Source organism: Liolophura sinensis, chromosome 1 (genome assembly GCF_032854445.1).
Source record: "Liolophura sinensis isolate JHLJ2023 chromosome 1, CUHK_Ljap_v2, whole genome shotgun sequence".
NCBI lineage: Eukaryota > Metazoa > Mollusca > Polyplacophora > Chitonida > Chitonidae > Liolophura > Liolophura sinensis.
In genome coordinates this window covers 64299580-64323988 of record NC_088295.1, presented here as the reverse complement: position 1 = coordinate 64323988, position 24409 = coordinate 64299580, and the positions used below count along the sequence as shown (strand labels likewise).

Genomic DNA, 24409 nt, shown 5'->3' with positions numbered 1-24409 from the left:
GGTACAAACTTGCGGTAAATGCCACACATTGCAAGCACTCTAAGAATGTCCTTCTTGCAAGTAGGTACTGGTAAATCCAGTATGGCCTGGCCTTAAGGTGGACGAGGGACTTCCTGTCCACCGCCAACCTCATGACCAAGGTATGTCACTTGTCCTTTGGCAAATTCTGTTTTTTCAGATTAATTACTAAACCTAATGTAGACAATCTAGAGGATATTTTCTCCAGGTGTTTCCCACTTGTCACTTTCAATAAGAATGTCATAGGCTTCAGAGAAGTCCAGCCCTTCTACAATCTTACTGGCTAACCTCTAAAACCTCTAAAATTTTTCATGAAAATCGGTGTGACACGAAACTGATAAAACTCTGAAGGAGTAGCAAAGGCAAATAACTCTTTAGCCCTATCTGTTAATAGTACCTGCCAGTAACCCTTAAGAAGATCAATTTTAATGGAAAAAAATTAGTATTTCCTACCCTATCAATACAATCAATACGGGGAACAGGATAAGATTCGGTCTTGGTTACAGCATTGATCTTTCTGTAATCTACACATAGCTGTATAGAACCATCGGGCTTAGGGATAACTACAATTGGTGAACACTAGCCACTCTGGCTAGGCTCTATAATCTCATTGTCCAACATGTAATGAATATCCTGGTTAACAAGCTTTAACTTAGCAGGGTTAATTCTGTGGGAGTGGTGTTTGATAGGTACCACCCCTCCTACATCTACATCATGTACTGCAGTATAAGTACAACCTGGTACATCCGAACATATCTTAGGATAAGTCTTGAGCAGCTAACAGATATCCTCTCTCTGACTTTTAGAAAGATGATTTAACACTTTCTTTTAAATTGCTCAATACACATGAATTATCCAACCTATCATCTCACAAATCAATGTTTCCTGGCTCTTTCGACTCAGTACCTGTAGTAGACAACTCACCGCTCTCCTCTACATGATTTACTACTGTGTTAGCCACAGCTACTGACTAACTTGCGTCACGGGAATTTTACTTCTTGAGCATATTAATGTGACATACTCTTTGAGTTCTCCTATGATCAGGTGTGCTAATAATATACTTAACATCGTGAACTTTCATCACCACCTGACAAGGTCCACTAAAATTGGCCTTAAGCAGTTCCTAAGGTAGGGGAAACAAAACTAGAACCTGATACCCAGGATAAAAACTTCTTGGCTTAGCCTTCTTGCCGTAGTACAGTTTCATTTTCTCCTGAGAGGTCTTCAAATTTGCACGAGCTATCTCCCAAGTTTTATACAGCATATCCCGAAACTGGGAAACATACTCTTCATAGTTTCCTTCTGTTTCCTGGGCCTAGATACGTTCCTTCATCAAAGCTCAAGGACCTCTAACCTCATGACCATACACCAACTCAAATGGACTAAACCTTGTGGACTGATTACGAGTATCCCTAGTGGCAAACAATACAAACGGAATCCCTTTGTCCCAGTCTTCAGGATATTCCGCACAATACGATCGTAGAGCACTCTTTATGGTTTGGTGGTATCGGTCCAAAATCCCCTGGGATTGAGGGTGATAAGCTGTGGATCTAAGATGCTTAATCCCCAACTGATACATAACTTCCTGAAATAAGCCTTACATAAACTTTGACCCCAGGTCAGATTGCATTTCATTAGGTAAACCATACCTAGTGAAAAACGGTAACAGACTAGTAACTGTCTGAGGAGTAGTTATCTGTCTCAGTGGGATAGCGTCAGGAAATGTAGTAGCTGTATCCATAATAGTCCAAAGATACTTGTATCCTGACTTAGTTCTAGATAATGGACCAACGCAATCAATAAGTACCTTACTAAAGGGATCATCAAAAGCAAGAATGCGGATAACTAGTGCAGGTCTTACATTGTGGTGTGATTTTCCTACCAGCTGACAGATGTGACATGACTTACAGAAAGTAACCACATCTCCTCCACAGATAAGGCAGACTTTATCTTCGGGATCTGACTGTTGTTATTTAACCACATCAGATCGAGAGACCACAGGTCTGTCGAACTCCTGATCCTCCTCTACATCATCAATAACATGAAAGAAAGTTTCAGTCAAATTAAAATTGCCCACTGAATCCCCAGTGGTAATAGAAATATTGTCTTCCTTCTCCCTAACTCTTTTCTGTGACTGGTAACCACACAAGAGGGAAATATGCCTGGAAACTTCTCCGATAGGTCTTTTGTATTTCCGTCCAAAACCAGAAAACTACAGACATGAGGACACACATTAACTCCATTACCAATAATCACATGATCAGACATGAATCCCCAGTCTTTGGAGTCTGCCCTACCTCCTTAACTTGTGGCTTAACGATAGGACCAACACTACCTATCTCTACTTGTGGCCTCGCACGTTTACAACTGGGTTAACAAAAGCTACTGACTTCCGCTCCTCTCTTCAGTACTCGGCACGTGGATAGTAGGTGTAGTGTGGTTTTACAGTAGCGAAGGTGGATTTACATCTTGACGTTTGGACTGGAAGGTCCTCTTGTCAGAAGAAGAACGCACATTTGACTTATGTTTCTCTCCAGTCTGTTTGTAAGTGCTAAATTTTGAAGTCAGTGAATTCCACTTCTTCTGAAATTTGGGTTGAAGTTTTTGTCCATTAGTCAAATAAATAAATAAATAAATTAATAAATAAATCTAATTCCAATTTAGATATTTTCCTTAAATCTGCCTTTCTTAACTCAGACAGCTCAACAGCTGACAAATCCTTACTATCAAGGAATGAATCTATATTAAATTTTCCAGCCATAATGGCACAATATAGTGTAATAAATAAAGAATTTAAGGAAACATCGTCTGACAAGTTGGAATTAGACTTAAGCCAGAGTATTAGAAAAGGTGAAATGGTGGACACTTGGAGCCAAAGTGATCATATTGAGTAAATTAAGCTTTAGTTAGCGATGGAAAGGCTGATTACAAAAGAGTTAAGGCAGTTGTCTTGTCTGCCTAAGAGCTTGGGCCGAAGGCCTTATAGGCAGAAGTTCAGAGAGATAAGGAGACTGTCTGGTGAAACTTACGTGGAGTTTGCCAGAGGTAAAGAAACATTGTTTGATAGCTGGTACAAGGTTCTGAAGGTAGATCATTCTCTTAAGGATTTAAAGCAGGTTGTTCTCTTGGAGGAATTCAATTGAGGTCAAGGTTTATTTGGGTGAGCTGGAGGTCAAGGACGTCCAGTCCAAACCTCAAGATGTAAGTCCACCTTCTTGCCGTTAGGGTAAAGCCACAGGACATCTATTATTCACGTGCCCAGTCGTAGAAAGGAGAGAGGATCGAAAGTCAGTAGCTTTTGTTAACTCTAGTTGTAAAGCAGTTATGGCGGGAGGAAAGCGGACAGAGCCCGGGGAAGTCGGTTCCATTACTGGAGGTTACCCTTGGTTCTGATTTGGTGGCTGGTTTAGTAACTGTAGGGGTTGTTAATACTTTGTCTGTGGAAGGTATTTCCTTTGACCTGGGTAATGACTTATCAGTGAAGGTGTGTCGTCATGTCTGTGGTATTCCGGTTTTTGGAAGAAATACAGAAGGCCTACCGGAGGAGTTTCCAGGTATATTTCCCTCTTGTGTGGTTACCAGGTCACAGGGCTAGGGAGAAGGAAGACAATTTTTCTATTACCACTGGGGATTCAGTGGGCAATATTAATTTGACTGAAACTTTCTTTCTTGATATTGATGGTGTAGAGGAGGATCAGGAGTTTGACAGTCCTGTGTTCTCTCGATCTGATGTGGTTAAACAACAAGAACAGGATTAAGTAAGTCCGCTTTATCTTTGGAAGAAATAGCTGAGGTACCTGTTGATTATTACATGAAGGGTGAGATGTTGAGAAGAAAATATAGATCAGTTTGTGTATCAACTAACGATAATTGGGCAATTTTTAGTCAGGTTGTCTTACCTCCAAGTTATAGACAGAAAGTACTTAGAATAGCTCATTAGATTGTTAAAGGTGGACATTTTTAAGATACAAGTATCTTTTTACTATTATGGATACAGCTACTAGATTTCCGGATGCTATCCCATTGAAACAAATAACTACTCTTCAGATAGTCAATAGCCTGTTACAGTTTTTCACCAGGTATGGTTTACCTAAGAATACACAATCTGACCAGGTGTCAAATTTATGTGCCAATTTCGGATTAAGCAGCTTAAATGCACATCTTATCACCCTCAATCCCAAAGTGCTTTGGACCGATACCACCAAACCATGAAGAGTGCTCTACGAGCATATTGTATGGAATTTCCTAACGATTGGGACAAAGGGATTCCATTTGTATTGTTTGCCACTAGGGATACTCCCAATGAGTCCACTGGGTTTAGTCCATTTGAGTTGGTGTATGGTCATGAGGTTAGAGGTCCTTGAGCTTTGATGAAGAAGCGTATCTTGACCCAGTAAACAGAAGGAAACTTATTAGAATACGTTTTCCAGTTTCGGGACAGGTTATATAAAGCCTGGGGGACAACGCGTGCAAATCTGAAGAACTCTCAGGAGAAAAAGAAAGTATATTGTGACAAGAAGGCTAAGCCAAGAAAATTTTCTCCTGGGGATCAGGTTCTAGTTTTGTTTCCCCTTCCTCAGGAACTGCTTAAGGCCAAATTTGGTGAACCATATCAGGTGGTGAAGGAAGTTAACGATGTTAATTTTATTTGAAGTGTTAAGTCATCTTTCTAAAGAAACAGGATATTAGTAAATTGCTCTAGAATTATCCTAAGATAAGTTCGGATGTACCAGATTGCACTAATGATGCAGTACATGATGTAGATGTAGGAGGGGCTGTACCTATCAAACAGCACTCCTACAGAATTAACCCTGCAAGGTTAAAGCTTGTTAGCCAGGAAATACAGCACATGTTGGAGAACGGGATTCTAGAGCCTGGCCAGATTGACTGATGTTCACCAATGTAGTTATCCCTAAGCTGGATGGCTCTATGTGCCTATGTGTGGATTACAGAAAGGTCAATGCTGTCATCAAGACGGATTCTTATCCTGTTACCAGTATTGAGGATTGTAGTGATAGGGTAGGAAATGCCAAGTTTATTACTAAGATTGAGAGATTGTACATAGTGCTGGTAAGGATAACATTGAGGCTGACATGCTATCTAGAGCCTGACTGAGATTTGTATATGTATATCTCTTTGTATATGTTCATATATCCCTTGTATTATCATTTTATGATTATTGTATATATGTGTTATATTTAGTGATTGTAAAAACCACTGTACTTTACAGTTATCTGTACAGTTATCTCTTTTGGGGGAGGGGGGGGGCGGGGTTTGTGTTACGAACCCAAATATAGTTCTCAAATTGCTCAAATATGTGTATTGAGCTTAGTCAGGCGTTTTTGTGTTTATTTCTTGTGTAAGGCCTATCACTCATCTGACAGTTAAATAAGCCAGTTGTTTCTCATTGCTTTTCTCCGATAATGGTACCCTTACAGACTTCTTCTCCGCTCGTACGTGGAAAGGACTGCCAATGGTCGTGGTTTCCGTGGTTTTCCAGGCTCTGCTAGGTTTCCTCTGGTAATGCTGTTCGCCATGGTATGAGTGAAAATATTCTTGAGTACGGCGTAAAAACGCCAATCAAATAAATAAATAACATAAGTAAATAAATAAATAATCGAAAGATAGGATGCCCGTGTTAATAAAAGTTACGTGTCAGAAATGTGTCCGAATTTGTGTCTGTAGTGATATCTGGGTTTATGTACATCGAGGGTGTACATCGTACGGAAAACGCAGCATAGGTTAATGTGTGCGTAATCGGCAGTGCAATGCGTTTTTACACTTCCTTATTCTCGTACTGGTCTGGTTGATGTATTCATCGTTATCAGTGACTATATGGCCCTGATTACTAGAAGGAAGAAGAAACAAAAATGGTCGTGACCCCGACGTGATTCGAACACGCAACCTTCTGATCTGGAGTCAGACGCGCTACCGTTGCGCCACGGAGTCTACATGCAAAAGACTGTTCATTTACGGACACAAATAACTGATTTTGCAATTGTATAAAGACACATCGAAGACTCCATCACGTAATAATTATTTATTTCCATATTGCCTAATTTCGACAATATGGCACGCTCTCTTCCAATTTGACTAGTACCTTGTTCCTTATCGATATCTGGAGTAGGGTCCAACAGCCATCGCAGGCTGGAACCGGCACAAGAGGACTGGTGCTCCACGCTGGGACAAGTACCGTTACTCGCCCTAATCCCTCTAAAATGGCAGTTTTCGTCGACAGGATGTGGGCACTCAATAAACTAACATTTGTGAAAATCTAAATGCACTCTCTATGGCGCCTAACGATGAATTTGCTTCATAGCTTGGTACATGACATCCAAGGAGACAAGCGCGTGGTTGTATCCTCCAGAGTTGTCGTTCCTATTTATCAACCAAACTCGACCGTGGGACTAAAAAAGAGCCTCCCGTGTGTGGGGCCTCTAATATAGAGAATTTCAACTGGCAGTTTTACCCTTTAGGTTTATTGCTTGTAAGCAATTCAATATGTCGACGATTAGGCATGTATCAGAAATCAACTCTCTAAGTTTGCTGTACATGGAATGCAAAATTATAAGTTGATTATTGGTCACTATAAAAAAAACACAATTCTCCTGTTATGCTAGCTGGTAGGTCTATAGTAGGCTAGTATATTAGTGTACTATAGACGCACTAATCAAAATGACTTTGTTTATGGTGAACCTGATCGGAAGGAATGATTTATTCACAAAACGTACATGAGTGTTCATTATAGTTAGATTTTGGACGACATTGTTGTTTTTTGACGACCGCACTCTGTCAAAGCAGATGTATAATATAATGTAAAATGGTGTATATCTTTATCGCAGTCCAGAAAACCCGGTGTACGTGATTACTTGACTTGCTTTATAATTTCGTGTTTAATGATGTATGGCTGGCTCAGAGTACTGAAAATATCAATGTTTTTCTGTCTACGGTGAAACTAAGGTTCTTTAAAGGATAATTTCATGCAAAATTGGAACGAGCGTCTGAGCATATCCAGTAGATATATATAAGCATCATGACATTCGTGTACCATTCGTAGTCCGTAAAGGGCGTTCCAAGTCGATAATCGCAAGATCCATTTCCAAAACAACGTTTAACACTAGCTCCCAAAGACAAGGGTATGTAAGAAATTATACAAATAGGAAATAAAGCCGGTAACACACAAGAGAGAAGCTTTCAATGTTGCCGGGCAGACAGTGGATATTCCAGGCATCAAAGTTCAAATTCGTAGCCCATGAATGAGTTCCATGTCAAATAACAATTAAACAAGGTATCTCAGTCGCGCTTTGATTGCAACTGTTCATAAAGGCATCATGCAGATGTAATGATCATGGTTGCCTTTACGCCGCCTAGACCCAGGTTAAGCGGTATTAGATACAGTTCAAAAATGACGAGCGTTACACACCTTAACCGAGCAAAGTGTGATTCAAAAGTAACGGACGATTACCTCTTTCCCGTTTCTAGAGTACGTTTCTATGTAACCTTCAGTGGTTTTTGCTTTCAAACTTATTCAAACGTTACTGGTGTTCCTAAATTTAGATCGGCACTAACACGATTGCGTCTCTCGTCCTTTCGATTACAGGTGGTATACAAATAACTCGTGGGGCTGACTGTAAAATTTAAAAGTTCAAGTCACAGTAGCCTATAGGATTTATTTGATTTCTTTATTTGATTGGTGTTTTTACGCCGTACTCAATAATATTTCACGTTTACGACGGCGGCCAGCATTATGATGGGAGGAAACAGGGCAGAGCCTGGGGGAAACCCACGACCATCCGCAGGTTGCTGAGAGACCTTCCCACTTACAGCCGGGGAGGAAGTCAGCATGAGCTGGACTTGAACTCACAACGAGCCTATAAGAATGGAAGTATGTATACATTTGGTTTAAAAGGAGAATGAGTTCTTTTATGGCGGTGGTGTTATGATATAGGCCTAGGCATATTCGTATATACATGTGTTTATAATGTATAAGGGTGACTATAGTTCCCTCGTTTAGGTGATTTCATGCTGTAAAAGTTATTTAAAATATTAATCCAGTAGCCTCCAGTTGTGATTGAGTCTGAAAGATTAACTCCAAATCATGGTATAAGTAACTAAATATATGCCGGAAAATATGATAGTTCGCAGTCATTGCTGTATTACGGTTCATTAAAATAAAAGTTCTGATAACAACGAATATTTGCTAATATATTCTAAATGAATTTTTAATATAACCGTGGTATAAACTAAGCGTAGACCTATGCAACCAGAACATAGACCTGGGATAGTAAAATATATAATAAAAGATTTATATTAATGATTTAGTCGTGTGCACAAAACTAAGAGGCATCAAGGCGCAGGTTAGTGATTTATGGTTGAGGTTAGCGGCAACCAGTCCCAGTGTGCAGCGGTCCCCAAACGCGGTCCCAGCGAGGAGGTGCACTGCTGAGACTGAAAAAGGGACTCATCCGATGTTACAAATTCGCGTGTCGGCTACGTGAGATAGAAATTAAGAAACAATAACTAATAGTGTGAAGAAAGGTGAGGATGGAAACTTTGCTGGAGCAGCAACGGCGGTATCATGAGGAACGAGAACGGCTGATGGATGCTATGGTGAAGGAGACACTTCACCCAAAGAAAACGGTACGGTGAATTAATGGTGTTGTTGTTGTAATGTGTGGATTAACAAATGAATTTCATTCAGTTCGTATGCGACATACTACAGTACACTACATCTTGACATGCACAGCTCGGAGGAGTACAACCTTCCTCAAGTTTTATGACTGACAATGATAGATGTACTTCACAAACATGGCCCTGGATCATTAAATATACATGTAAATGCATCGTATCTTTTTCCACATTTGTCTTTGTACAAAGGTTGAAAACACTGAAATGGCCACAAGTATTCCAAAAATCTGAGTGTAAATTGTAGAGTCTTTTTACACATACTTATCATAGGAGGTGGCTCACTCATTATCATCTCATACACAACAATTCATATAGTTTTGCCAGCTGCAGAATTCTGGCAGTGACCAACCCCAAAACATCGCCTGTGTCTCCAAAATTAATGCTCCCGTCGACTTGTCATTGGTGCATAAAGAAAGAAGGATAATTTCTAGCACAATTCTAATGCTAGCCTTAACAGACTAGCTCTACCAACTCGCCCTACACATAATTGTGTGGTTGATGGCCTACCTTGTTAGAAAGAAACCTGAAGATAAATGTAAAAACTTTGGCTCGACATTACATTATTGTAAGAAGTGCCACCGTATAATGGAATAACTTACTGTATACTATCAGAAGTCCATTACCTAGAAGTATGCAGCTTCCCTATAACTAGTCTCCATGGCACTTTACACTTTTCTTTTGATCTCTCACGAGTTTCTACAGATGACGTAACAGACTTCTTATATACTTGCATACTTCTAGGTAATGGACTTCTGATACTATTGACCATGCTGGTAAGGTGACATTTCTGTTTTTCCCGTTTTTTTTTCTATTTTTTCATAATTTTTTTTTTAATTACAGAACAGAGACCAGATTAATTCCGACCACAGAAAAAAAACACTGTTGGATGTAAGTTGTTCTACTTTGTTTTTGCAGTTATGCATTGTTTTCCAGAATTATACAGTGTACAAGTAAATGCAAAGTATTTTAATGTCAGTTTAATTAGGGCCATGCTGGTCCTCTATGATTTTCAGCTCTAGATGATTGCGTGTAGTTTTGAAATAGGACTTATTTTTAACAAGTACTCTAGAAACTGATGGACATAATAGCATGTGAGTGATAAAGTTGTATGGATCCATCTCTCTGTGCATCTCCATCTGCAACTTAATGTCAGGGCATTTATCGATTAGTGGATATACTACATGTAGTAGTTTCCCTGATATTCTGTCTGTAACACATCAGTACACTTTGTATTGGCATCCAGAACAGATTAACTACAAAGATAAATAAAAATATAATTTTAGTGTATTATTTCTAACTTTATGTTGTCTTAATTTTAATCTGCTATCACATACAACTTACATCATATTGAAAACTTAATAAGTGCGACATAAAACCCAAAGCATACATACATACAAGTTACAAGTAAACAAAGTCAAACAATGTACAAGTCAACCAGCGCACAAGCATCTGTACATATGCATGGCAATGTACAAGTCTATCAAACAAATAAACAAACATTTACATGAAAAACTATCTTCTGTGGTATACATGACTTAGTTAGAAGCATCATAAACTGTAAATATGAATTATTTTGACTACAAGTATGCTGGGAATAATGAATACAGCTATGCTGGCTGTATGACGTAAACAATACAACTCCTTCAGATGTTAACATATTTGCTTTAAATGGTCAACCATAGGGATACGCCATTTTACATGTCGACATTGACTAATAAATACACAAAATAACCCATAAATCAGTAAGGCAATGACAAGAAATCATTTCAGAAATACAAATCCACATACCGTTTCGCAAACCCTGGTACATACATTGCATGTATTTGCAGATGAAACAGCCGTATGGTTCTGGCTGGGCACACTCAAGAACAGTGTTCACTGATATATTATTGTGCATGATTATTTCCCCCTAACAGAACTTAGCATATACACATACAAGCTGTTGGCTATGCCATTCAGGTTGATACTCGAAAAATAAATAAATAAATAAATAAAATTATAGTACATAAGATGCAATTGGCCATTACACAAATGGTTACCTCCATGCAGACATCTGATTGCTGTCATGTCAGGGAAACAATGTAGAGGACTGAACACACCAAACACCAGTGAAAGGAATGATCAAATAAAAGCATCTCATGGGACACATTTTTCATTAATCCTATTTATTTTATTTCACTTCATCTTTCAGAGGCATGTTGAATGTTGCACACAATTGAGGGATCTTTATGAAGACAAAGATGGGTAAGGTTTAAGTTTACATGTACTAACAAATCAAAATAAAATTATGTATGCCTACATTTTAATGAAATTTGCCAATTATTCCTCTTGATATTTTTTATTCCTACAGCGTAAAACACCAATCAAAATATTTTTTAGTCCTTGCTTTTGCAAAAATGGATTGATATTTATGTAAATCTGTCTGTTTGCCTTTAGTCAGTCAGTTAGGCATTATTGCGGATTCAGGTTCTCGGGAGATATGCACAGGGGCATTCCGCGCAGATACTGGAAATTGCGGTTAGAATCCTGGTGGTGAATGGCATTTGCGTACATAAGCGTTGGGCAAAAGGAGTATGTTCTCAATTAATGCATCCATGACAAATTTTGTTGTAAGTGAAATATGAAGAAAGTCATCATTTTATATGGTGTTCTGGATTTGTACTCAGTACATATGAGTGCTTAATGCGAGAAGATGTACATTGTTTAAATCAAAAGGAGTATATTTTGACTTTGACTTTGTGCGAGACTGAGGATTTGTTCATAAAAACCTATGGCATACACATTTTTTGTCCCTATGCCTGTGTGTTACCACCCGTGCTGGTTAATGCTTAGTGTGATATAAATAAACTACTGACACATGGATATTGCCACAAAAGCTAAGAAAACAAATAAGTCCTAAGCAAAGATGGCATTGATTTTTTTTTTTAATTGAGAACACGCTCCATTCGCCCAACACTTATGTACGCAGCTGTTATCGCCATGATTCTAACCCCAATTTCCAGCATGTGCGCAAGCGCCCCCACGCGGAACTCCTGAGAACCTGAATTCATAATAGGCCCCATAGGTTTTTTGCAATAACTGCAATAACTCAGATCAAGGTCGAAAACCAGCATGATCCAAGTAATAAGTTTGCATATTTAATGTGGGGTACACATTCTCTCAATTTGCTTCTTCCTTTTTTTTTTTAGTTCTCCCGCTCAGTTTGAACAAATGTTCGCAATTTTTTGTTTCAGGCAAAGGAAAGAAGAAGTCGCTGCTCTCTCAGGACCAAATGAATTTTCGGAGTTTTACACACGGCTAAAATCAATCAAGGACTTCCACAGGAGGCATCCAAATGAGGTGAAGAAAGTAGCATAATCACATAAACACATTTCGGAGCTGTGGGCAGCCTTTATGCTCTCCAACTGGCCGTGCAACCTGCAAATATTCAGGGGTCTTTCCGGTTTCCTCCAACCATAATGCTGGTTGCCATTGTATAAGTAAAATGTTTTTTGAAAACTGAAATAAGTATTAAAATTTTTTTGCTGTGTTCCATTTTCAGATCAGTGTACCCATGTCAGTGGAGTTTGATGAGCTGGCAAAGTTGCGAGAGAATCCACCAGATGACCTGCAGAGTAAGTCACAAACGAGAAACATTAACTATGCAACTCCAGTCATAATGCAACTGTAGTCAATTTTAACATTCCTCACCATGCATTAAGACACGATGTCAGGCAACAAGACAAAATCATTTAAGACATAATGTACGACATAGCTGAAAACATGGCTTAACTTTGTTGAAATTCACAGATTCATTATATTGTCAAAATATAGATATTAAATATAATATTGCGCAGTGACGGATGAATACCACTCAAGGCTTGTAGGTTATCACTTTCCCTTCTCACTTAAAAAAAAATATTATGGTATCTTTCATTGTGCAATATCCTTTATGAGTACATGTCTTAAACTTGATTACTTAAAGAAACCCTCACTGACTCATTTGGCTGAAGCAAGGATCTTGTTCCAAGGTCACAGGTGGAAATCCAGCTCTTGATATGTCATCTATGGCTTTATGTCTGTCTTTTTTTTTCTTTTTTTGTGAAGTGCCTGGTTAATTATGATGGTGGTGTCAGACTAGTATTTGAAGAGATAGGACAGATTTCACAGTGATAATTTTATGATTATTTGTTCATAGATGCATACTTCATAATTTATTCATTTATTGATTTGATTGGTGTTTAATGCCCCACTCAAGAACATTCTACTTATCCTCCAGCGGCTAGCATTTTAGTGGGAGGAAACTGGGTAGAGCCCGGGTGAAAATACTGTTCTGTGTATTTTGAACAGATGAAACAGACTTTAAAGGTGTGTACGGGAACTTAATAATTTTGTGTGATGTGTTTAACAGATATGACAGACTTTACAGACGAGGAAGGCTATGGTAGATACCTTGATCTTCATCAGTGTTATGAGAAATTCATCAACCTGAAGGGAATTGATGTAAGTCCAGTTTTCAGTATGCGTTGTTATGCCAAGTAATTAGTGCCATGTAAATCACTTTTCTTATGTTAGCGGTAAAATGTTATGAAGTTGTGTTATTTAGGAACTCTACTCTAATACTGATATATGCCAAAAGGTTAGGGGAAAAGAAAAGATTAGATGACATGTGAGAAAGCTTGCATCTACAAAATCATCTGTTATTTCAAAGAGATTGTATAAAGATCACCTTGTATATATTGTGTTCTGTATACGTATTATCAAAAGTATGGTTAAATTAAGGATTATGCATGCACGTATGTCCCATGTGAATCATGGATTTACTTTTTGAAACACTGGTTTGGTGGATTAATGGTTACAGCGTCTGCCTCGATGTAGTGAGACCTGGGATCAAACCCGGGTCGGGTCATACGAAAGACTTCAAAAATGGTAATTGCTGCTGCCTCACCTGGGGCTCAGCACTGAGCGGTTAGAGCAAGGAAACAGGACTGGTGGGCTGGGTATCAGTTTAAGGTGACTGAGTCTTTGGCATGATGCTTCAGTGGCAGCAGCACTTTGGCGGCATAGGCTCACCCTGCCACAAGAAGAGACAGTATATGTACATACACCTTGACTTGACATCATAGGACTGAAAAATTGTCAAGGACTACCTAAACCCAAGCGCATATGCTTTTTTGATCAGTCTATATTTGACCCTATGTAAGAACAAAGTTGATATCCAGACATGCAGTGGTGTAAATGGGTATTGCATTTTAATTAGGTGCAAAATTTTGTTTTTGTTTTTCACAGAAAATAGACTATATCACTTACCTGTCAACTTTTGATCAGCTGTTTGATGTACCCAAGGACAGGAAAACTTCAGGCTACAGAGAGTGAGTGGTTCTACATCATCTGTATGTGGAACAATGGGAAAATTCTCCGCTGTTTGTTTTGTTATGGGAATGATAAGACAGGGAAGTTTATAATGACAACAACTGACCATTCTTACCCATCTTTTTATTTATCCCTTTGATTGTTTTAAGTGTTTATTGAAGATGCTTTTTTAGAAGTGTTTACCCAGTATCATCAACAAATTCAATCAGTAATGTATTAATTTGGATGCAGTTTGAAAACTTAATTCATAAGATTTTCAACACTAAATTGTTTTATTTTTATTTTTAATGGGGGGGGGGAGAGGGGTGATACAGTCAGATAAAAACTATATAATAACCTGTCCAGATCACATAACACTTTTCTAATCTGCCATAACATAGAGTATGTAGGTGGTTGAATTTTTGTTTAGGATTTAGGGTATGTTGCCTTTCACAGATCTTCTTGCTCAAACCGCAAGCATCTATACATGCATTCTTGTTGTTCTTGTTCTTCATATCGGTATTTTGATGTTGATATGATTTGTAGATACCTTCTGAGTTTACTGGAATACCTGGAGTTCTACATCAACCGTGTACGACCATTGATGGATGTTGCTGAGGTGGGTTGGTTTGTATTAGATGATTCGTTCTCCTATAAAGGTAGTTGTTTATCTGTTGTGCTGTTCTGGCAGTTACAAAATTCCATATAAAATAATCCTGGTGTGTGAAGTTGTGGTTTTTTGGGGTTTTTTTTTCATTTTACATTTGTGTTTTTTTGTCTGTTTTTAAAGATGTATATGTACTCATTACTATTTTTAAAGCCTTATGTTGGCATACTCTGGAGTATTAAGACCCAACAACACAATGTGACTGTTGTGTCTGGTCCAAAGCGCTTGTGTATGCTAAGTATTGACGCCTCAGCTGGAGTTGAACTTCACTCCTTTGTGTGTATGCTGGTTTAATCCAAACCGTATGACCATCAGCGACTGGGACCAACTGCTTATGACCAGTTGGGTTGAGTTGTTTCGCATCTTAAGCTCTCGTGTATGCCAAGCTTTGCTCTCTGCTGCTGTAAACATGTTTCTGCAAGAAGTGATGGCTGAAGTGGCTTTAAACCATATTCACTCCTTCCTTCCTTCCTTCATTCATTCGTACATTTTAAAGATGTTTTGTGTGTGTGTTTGCTGTTTGGAATTCATGCACACAACCAATTTATACGATGTCAAGGTCTCAAAATACAGGTCAAATATTAGATCAGTAAAATTTAATAAATTTGCTGAATAGAATGTGTGTTTTCACCTTGACATATGACTTACTGTTTTTTTTTTTTAGGAAATGGAATCTGTTCAGAAGGAGTTTGACAAACAGTGGACTGATGGCATGTTTCCAGGCTGGCCAGTAAGTTAATTGATCTTGTCTTTTGTGTAGTGAGGTTGTTTAACAATCTGATTACAGTATGATTTTTGTTGCCCTGCTGTGCCCATGTTCTAAAGAATTTTCATTATGGTATTCAGTAGCTACAAAATATAGGAGATATTCTTCCAGTGCAATTGCAACTCACGCACATGCTGAATTGACTATTGTGTTTGCATGGGTGTGATGTAACCAGCTCGCCACCAAAACGTCATTGCCCTTGTAACCAGCTCGCCACCAAAAAGTCATTGTCATTGTAACCAGCTTGCCACCAAAACATCATTGTCGTTGTAACCAGCTTGTCACCAAAACTTCATTGTCGTTGTAACCAGCTTGCCACCAAAACGTCATTGTCATTGTAACCAGCTTGCCACTGAACCGTCAGTGTCAATGTAGTTATAAACAACAGACTACACAACTAAGGCCCCAATCACTTTTGGTGAGAATGGTTCTCCGTTGATGTAAGGTCCTTCATTGGCTCAGACATTTAAAACAGTTGCTCGCTATGACTGTCAGACCCTTGACCAATTAGATCTCTAGTACAAATCCACCTCTAGATGATTAATTACCTGGCTAAGGATTGTGGTTTACATGGGCTTTCTGTTTTCATGGCAGTCATATAAGTGAAAATTCTTGAGAAAGCCATTAAACAAGAATCAGATGGATAAATTGATAATTGATGTAAACTTTGCATAAATGTGCCTTATCATATTATACACATGTATATCTGTACATCTGTTTCATCTTGTCATATTATGTAAACTAAAAACTAAACAAGTGATCAATAAGAAGCTCTGTTTGATTTAAAATTTTGTCATGTTTTGTAGAAAGAGACCAGTGGCGCCCTCACACGATCAGGAGCTCATTTAGATCTGTCTGCATTCTCTTCATGGGAGGTAATTCAGTCTGTCATTGCTGATTTGGTATTTAAATGTGTCCAACATATGTGCATTTGCTTATAAGATTGTCTTTTGATGCGGTTATTTGTGGGTAATACACGTATTCTAGTAAGCTAATGGTTTTATTAGCATTTGAGGATGATGTGTATGAAATAATGTTCCTGAGAAAGTGCAGAATGGAATAAGTAAACCATGAGAAAGTAGATGTATATTAAAGGGATATTTGTGATACACAAGTGAAACTGTTACAGTGAATTCATTTGTCTTCTCTGAGTTATACTCCAGTATGGTCTTTGCTTTGTTTTTGGTAAATTTAATGAATAATATTGTTTTTGTGAACATTTTGTCTAGCTTGCAATATTTATGTTGGAAGTCATACACAGTTGCTCTTATTTCATGTATAACTTATAATGTTGAAATTCACATGATTTTTTTGACGTAAACATAATGGAGTTGACCTTTGGTTTGTTTTGTAGGAATTAGCCTCCCTTGGTCTGGATCGTCTCAAGTCTGCTCTGATGGCTCTGGGGATTAAATGTGGAGGGTAAGAAAAATCTGACAGACTGTAATTACTTAAAGTGACAGATCAATTTTAAATAAAGTATGCATAATTTGAAAGGCCATTTCATGCAGATATCATTATGGTTTTCATGAATTTTTTTATTAGAAGTGAGTAACATGCAAAGAAAAAAAAATGTCAAGGTTCTAATGTAGTCTTCGTGGGCGATATTGAAGAGGTAACACAGATTCCTGTTAGTGTCTAAACAAACTCCACATTTAGTGCATGTATAGATGTAGTACTAATGTTTGTACATACTAAATGTAGAAATACAGCAGGGCTTGTTTAGCAGCTAAAAAGAACAAGCAACAACATTGTGCTTCATGGTTGTTTGATATGTTTGATAAAATCTCGTTCTTCAGCTACCAATTAAGCCAATAAATCAAACTCTGAATGTCTATTGTACACAGTACCCTTCAGGAGCGAGCCCAGCGACTGTTCAGCACGAAGGGTAAAAACATGGAGGATCTGGACCCCTCGCTCTTCACCCGCTCTAAACCAGGCAAGGTGGGAAAAAACAGGTGAGCTGTTATTTAAACCAGGGTCTAGGCATTGCCAGAGCACATACCAGGGTCTAGGCATTGCCAGGGCACATACCAGGGTCTAGGCACTGCCAGAGCACATACCAGGGTCTAAGCAACATTCGACAAGCTGACGGAAAAGTCCGAAAATGGTATAAAATTAAATTGAAAATTGACCTTTTGATTTTCCAGTTTTTCAAGGCTTTCCAATCATGTAAATATGTCTTCAACAAGAAAATTTGTCCACATTTCCTACAAACTAGATAATTTTTAAGTTTTATTTTAATACCCTCCTCCAACATGAAGAAAAGATTTATTCCACTGATAAAATATTAATTAATTAAAATAAATTAAAATTGGTGTGGCCGTAACAATATAAGGGCTACAGGTAATAGTAGACTGCAGTGCAATGTACATATTAGTTTGTCTATGCTGAATACAGCTGGCACACAAATGCACCAAAATTTGAAATTAACAGTGAGGAACAATGTTCTTGCAACTAGGTTAGCTTATATTCCATTGAAACCTTAGTGAATAAGCTGCCTTGTTTTGACAACATTATCCATGGGTTCAGTTGGTGGTAACTTTCACCTCTGTACACCTTTTCATTGAATTGTAGGCAATAAATTCACAAATCTTTAATTAGCATGCTGTACCATGAAATCCACAACAGTAGACAAAAATAGTGGTGTCGTTAGATTGTTTAGGCTGCCTTTACATGTGGAAAAGCTTGACAAGGGAGAGTTCCCTTGAACTGGTAGTCAAAAGTTCACTGCATGTGAGTTAGAACCAAGAGAAAGGGTGAACAGTGGTATAGTAACGTATGTAGCATATTTTTGGAGTGTCAGGTCTCGTATTGCATGCCATGAATATGAATGTGTGAATTTTGAGAATGTCGTGGGATAACTGAGATTTTAACTGCCAAGCTTGTCCTTATATCCTCTGCAATAAAATGAAGTAAATCCCTGATCACTGTTGTAGCCGTGAAGCAGAGAAGCAGAAAGAGATGGCCTTCCTAGAGGCACAGGTGTACAGATTCGTGGAGCTCCTCAGCGAGCAGCGCTTCGCCACACGCGAAAATGTCCAGCGTAAACAGGCACGTACCGGTGAAGAGAGGGAAGAGTCAGATGAGGAGAATTTCAGTGAGGAATCCTCAGATGAGGATGACGATGATATCCCGTACAACCCCAAAAACCTGCCCCTTGGCTGGGACGGAAAGGTATCCACTGAGGCATCAGGTGTTTTGATTTAATACATGTATGAATGATGAGCAAAAATTTGATGTGACAGACTAAATTTTGGGGTTTTGATGCCAAGAGGGATTTTTTTTAAGCTGAATTAGTAGTGAGAGAACATTACTCATTGGTTCATGCCAAAAGGCTACATCACCCATAGTCTGTATAGCTATGTTTTAGCTCAGATTGGATGTAACTATTATAGGGGATTTGTAAACTATATTTTCCTTGAGTTCATGTTACGAAAAGATGTGTATTCGTACAAATTCATTTCAGATCAAAGAAGTGAAAAATTCTTTGTTGATGCTTTCATTAGCCATGTATTTGAACCAGTAGTTTGTGTGTAATACACATACTGAGCTACAGTCAGGTAGTCTGTATACCTGTTGTATTGGTTATCTTTGTACGTCACATGTATTCTGTATTTGCTCTAAAATTAGTCTTAAAAAAAAAAGACAGGAATTTTCATTTTGTCTTAAAACTCAGTTTTCCATTGGGATATCATTCTACATTCTAAGGTAAACAGAACTTTCAGAATCCGGTAGAATGAGTAATAGTCAAAATTTTAGGTCAAATATGGTATACACTCTATGTAGTTCCTCTATTGCATAAAAATGCATTAAAATACATGTATCTTTTTTACTTACTAGTATAGTTTTATAAAGTTATCTATTTTCACTTGCAGCCTATCCCATATTGGCTCTACAAACTGCATGGGTTGAACATCAGCTACCAGTGTGAGATCTGTGGTAACTTCACATACAGAGGTCCCAAGGCCTTCCAGAGACACTTTGCTGTAAGTGCAATTGTATTTTCACTCCTGCGTGTAGTATCATTGCAACAAAGTGCCATCATTTTAATTAGCGCAGTTTTATAGAACTGAAGTGGCCTGGTTTTTATGCGTGCATACCAGTTAAGAACTGATGTAAAAGGACAATCCCACGTAAGTCAGATCTTCTTGACAGTTATTAGAGTCAAGCAGATCTCACTTACATGTATTATTGCTGGATGCCCCATTCTCACTGTTTGCTTTCAACAAGAGGTTGATGATTCTCACATGGGTGTTTGCACAGTCTACCGTGTGTCGAAGATCTCTGGTCTTCCACCAATCTGTACATCACATGCGGGATAGTTCATGAGGATAAGCACTAGATAAAAGAGCGGTGGAAATCTGTCCTGAAACAAGGAGGCACATTACATGCATTCTAAGGACTTTTTCATCGTCATATGACTGAAAAATTGTTAAGTACGACATTAAACCCTATGCACTCACTCACTCAGTCACAGTTTTTTTAAAAAGTTGCATATTAAATGTAGTCCGCTACTTTGATAGGAAATGTGTTGTGTTGTACGTGTAATTGTTGTTTAAATATTGGGTAATGTCCTGGTATGTGGAAGATTTCAGACTTCAGTCAGTGTAGTCATGAAAATTGTGGTATGATATGTAACAGTTATATATGTAGTATGTTTACCAATGAATTTACGCACCTGTGTCCTGTTTTCAGGAGTGGCGACATGCCCACGGCATGAGGTGTCTGGGAATTCCCAATACAGCGCATTTTGCGAATGTCACCTCTATTGAAGACGCCATGGCACGTGAGTGTTGCCCTGGTCAACTGATATAATTATGTGACACTTAGTATGTGCAGTACTTGAAAGTTAAATCAGGGGTGCTGTTTGTTACAGTTGAGTGAAAATATTTAACAGAAATGAATGGACACAACAGAATGCACCCTTTTCTTAAATCAGGAAAACCAAATGAGTAGTAATTTACACAGTCAGAAAGCTGAATTTTGTTTTTCACCTTTTTGCCTCAATGTGGGTTGTAGGAATCAGCAAACCGATTGACAGCACACACAATGCCATTTAGGTTGTTTTACTTAAGTTTATGGCGGTCACCTTGCATTTAGCTGATTTAGACTTATGATACATCAGAAATTCGTGTGTCATACATGGGACTATTCATCAGTTACTTGCCAAAGGCGAGTGGTTCACTCCAATTATTTGGATTCCCTCCACCCAAAAGGTAATTGCTGTACTAGAAATGAAATATTCTTCATTACGTTTAATACTAACTTGATAAGTAGATTAAAATCCTTGTCAACAAATTGAGGCATAGCCTGTGTTATTTTTTCAGTGTGGGACAAAATCAAAAGGGGGAAAGAGTCTGAACGCTGGAGGCCAGACGCTGAGGAAGAGTACGAAGACTCCAGTGGCAATGTTGTCAACAGGAAGACCTTTGAGGACTTAAAGAGACAGGGGCTGCTGTAATTACAGAGTTATTGTTCCTGATTGCTAAATAAATGTAATACATCATTTTAATTCATTATCTCTCTGTCGTATCATCGGTCATAGAATTCCACTGTTTTTATGATGTTGATAATTTAGTGAGCTCATCATCCATGTTTAAACCTCGTCATTATGACCCTGTATACAACAGCTATATGTCTGTTGTAAAAAAAAGTTGTTGAATACACATATACAGTCACAATAGATAACAATTAATATTTGTTGTTTGTTTGATTTTGTGGGGGGGTGGGGGGATTGGAGGTTAGCATTCGAATGTCCCAGGAGCCTCTCATCAATGCTTTTGCTGTGAGCTCATGTTGGTTTCATCTCCAGCTGTAAGTGGAAAGGTCTGCCATCAACCGGCAAATGGTTGTGGGTTTCCCCAGGCTCTGCCCAATTTCCTCCCAACATAATACTGGCCACGGAATGTGAAATTTTCTTAATTACAGCGTGAAACACCCATCAAGGAAATAAATGAATAGACTTTCTTTTCAAAATAACACATGGGTGAAGAGATGTACACTATCTGTGTGACATCAACAAGAGAATTGTGGATATGATTTAAAATGTGATTGAATTTCAGCATTTTATTTGAGTATTGTTGTGCACTGTACCGGAGAGTATTTCACCTAAACATTTATTAAGGTAATTGAGTTCATTGGTGGAGAAAACCCAAGCAGCTTATCAGATAAGAGCATTTAGAAAATAGTTCATAAAGTTTGATAAACCATTAAGCTGTTTGTTTATTGTAACAGTGTACCATTGTACCATTGTAAAAATAGGCTGCTTTGAAATTGGGTCCATTTCTCTGAAACACACTGTATATCTTGTACATGTTTCTCTGACCACATTTGGTGAATAGGTCTACCCTATAAAATTTGATCGCATGCCAAATACTAATTCCATGCGTTACATTTTATATCCGGCCGTATGTGGAAAGGTCTGACAGCAACCTGTGGATGGTCACGGGGTTTCCACTGGACTTTGCCCCGGTTTCCTCCCACATAATGCTGGCTGCCATTCTATAAGTGAAATACATGTATTCTTGAATGCAGCTTAAAACACTAATCAAATAAATGAATGCATTTTTATGTATACACTTCATTAATACATCTGAAGCATTGAATGTAGCCACAGAATAGTTGTTTCATTCTTTAACACCACATTCTTTACCTGCCTGTACGAATGTGAGCCATATTTCCATGCATGCGATGGCAACGGCCTGTCCTGTATATTCTAAGCATTGCATGGTATGGATCTCACTATATCTGTGTAGGTGTCATTGGGGGAGACAGTGGCCCACAGAGCTATTTCCATCATGGGCAGTTGCCATGGCAACTAGATAACCAATTTTCCTTATTCAGTCTATAATTGGATAGGTCAGTGAATCCAGGATAAAACTCCGAGTGTTTTGCATGTGCAGTTTTTAATTTTTGGTAGAGAGGTAACAATTTGTTATGCCTTACAGTTGATTATTTCCACATTTGCCATAGAAAACCAGCCTGGCAATTCCCTGTATTCTCTATTTGAACAGGTATGACCTTGTCCAGACTATTTTGCCTGGCCTGAACACTTTCGATACTTTTTCGGCACAACTCACATGTGCAGAAATTACGATCAGTGTCATGCCAACATTTGTCCATTTCCCTGGTTGTCGTGATAACAAGATTAGTTGAAAAGACTTTGCATTAGGGTTACTCACTGAAATGCTACTCATTTATATCTTTTAGGACTTGTTTGTCAAGTCACATTTGTCTACTTATACAACAGCACCCAGGTTTATAGGCGGGAAGATGGGATTGGCCAGAATGAACTGACCTTTGATGAGCTATTGGGAGAGCTTTCCCATGTAAGATAACTGTATTGTGGTTGGTCTGACCATATAATTGAATCACGTAAAAACCTTTCTACATAAAAGACAAAAGTACTTGGGAAGGTCGGCCAACTACCTGGAAATGGGTCGTGGTTTCCACAGGGCTCTGGCAAGTTTCTTCCTTCCATAATACCGGCAGCAGTTGCATAAATGAAATACACCAAGTATTCTTCAGTACCGTGTAACACACCCATCAAATAAACAAGAGACAGCAACAAAATCACTCCATCATTATGACATTTATTTTTGACTTTTGTAAGTTTACAAGATTTGACATCTGTGATAAACAATATTTAATTGGCAAGTTTAATCATACAAATCTGAAAAAGTATAGGTTTCAAATATACAAATAAATAAACGATATCCTTTCCCAGACTTTCACCCTTTTTCAATAAAAACTGTTCAAGCAGCAGTTTTCCAAAATATCAAAATTAGTCAAAGCTACTGTCTTGTGAAATTCCTGCACAAACAAAAGTCAAATAATCAAGAGTTTATTGAGGAAATAAATGCTTGGTCTTTCTCCAAAGCCGACCTTAAAAGTTGAAAAATTAGAAGTCAAACAATAACAAATCTTGCACACAATGTAATGGTATACCTGTAAATATTCTATAAGTGTGTATATATATATATATGTATGTACTGTGTTAGTCGTGATCCTTCCAAACATAGCCAAATTATTAAAAATCAGATTATGCTGCAGGTAAAGTTAAAGAAAATATGCTTACAAAGCAATTTGTTTTCATGAAATTCTGATCGTGGAGGAAGAAGGCAGAGTCCTTTTACAATAGTAATATTGCCAGGAGAACGATCGTACATGTAGATGTTGACTAAAATTAAAACTTCTGCACGCTTACAATGCTGATGAATTGATGAATTGCAAGACAAGTTTTGAAGTTCACATATTGCCGTTCTAATTCATGTACACACAGCTTCCACTGAATCAGTAAGAAAACAGGAATTATGAGATCAGAAATTAAGTAGTGTAAATAGACTTAGAGAGAAACTGTTGGTCCACTTCTTGTTGAGATCAATTTCAGGCGTTTTGTACTGGTTCTTTAGGTACATGTATGAACCTGTGTATTTCTGGTGGTCTTCAATTTTCTCCAAGTTAACAAGTTGGGTAATAAGTGCAGAAAACGTGATAGGATTGCTTGGTAACCATAGCAACCACTGGGTCTTTCAAACTGCATTTATGTAAGGATAAGGGACATTTATTTGGGTAAAAAATCACACAATACTGCCATGCTAGCTGTGATGGCTTTTTGTGTTCAGGATTACTCTCTCTTATGGGCACTTGCACTCTCTTATTTTGAATCTACATGTTCTTATAGACTGTTTCTGAACATTTATACACTAGCAGTACATTCTTGTAGTTACAACTTGTGTCCACAACAGATCTTAGTACTATATATCAGATTCTGAGCCAAACATGACTAATGAATTACCAATTACATTATCGAAAGAAAAACAGATTTAAAACATTTAAATGTGTATAGCTTCTTACCCTCAATACATTCACACAGATTTTGTGACAAAAATATTCCCCCACAAGAGTGACAAATATATTTCCCCACAAGAGTAACA

At 38.1% G+C, this 24409-nt stretch overlaps 1 protein-coding gene and 1 non-coding gene across 2 annotated transcripts; one reads left to right on the top strand and one right to left on the bottom strand.

Moving 5' to 3' along the window:
- Positions 1-5895: 5895 nt before the first annotated feature.
- Trnaw-cca (transfer RNA tryptophan (anticodon CCA)) lies at positions 5896-5967 on the bottom strand. The gene has a single exon. It is a non-coding gene; the product is annotated as a tRNA-Trp (tRNA).
- A 2484-nt stretch (positions 5968-8451) lies between these two features.
- Positions 8452-22143, top strand: LOC135476660 (splicing factor 3A subunit 3-like). The gene is made up of 16 exons (XM_064756765.1): positions 8452-8658; positions 9547-9594; positions 10898-10950; positions 11940-12045; positions 12248-12320; positions 13097-13188; positions 13975-14057; positions 14584-14656; positions 15369-15434; positions 16277-16345; positions 16825-16892; positions 17318-17428; positions 18410-18647; positions 19349-19459; positions 20169-20259; positions 20801-22143. Exons 1-16 carry the CDS (start codon positions 8563-8565, stop codon positions 20932-20934), a joined length of 1512 nt encoding a protein of 503 aa, XP_064612835.1. The 5' UTR covers positions 8452-8562; the 3' UTR covers positions 20935-22143.
- The last annotated feature ends 2266 nt before the right edge of the window (positions 22144-24409 follow it).

Coding starts and splice junctions, on each gene's coding strand:
- LOC135476660 (XM_064756765.1), top strand. CDS start 8,563: ATGGAAACTTTGCTGGAGCAGCAACGGCGGTATCATGAGGAACGAGAA. Junction 12,321..13,096: donor TCCACCAGATGACCTGCAGA/GTAAGTCACAAA, acceptor TGTGTTTAACAG/ATATGACAGACTTTACAGAC. Junction 16,346..16,824: donor CTGCATTCTCTTCATGGGAG/GTAATTCAGTCT, acceptor TTTGTTTTGTAG/GAATTAGCCTCCCTTGGTCT.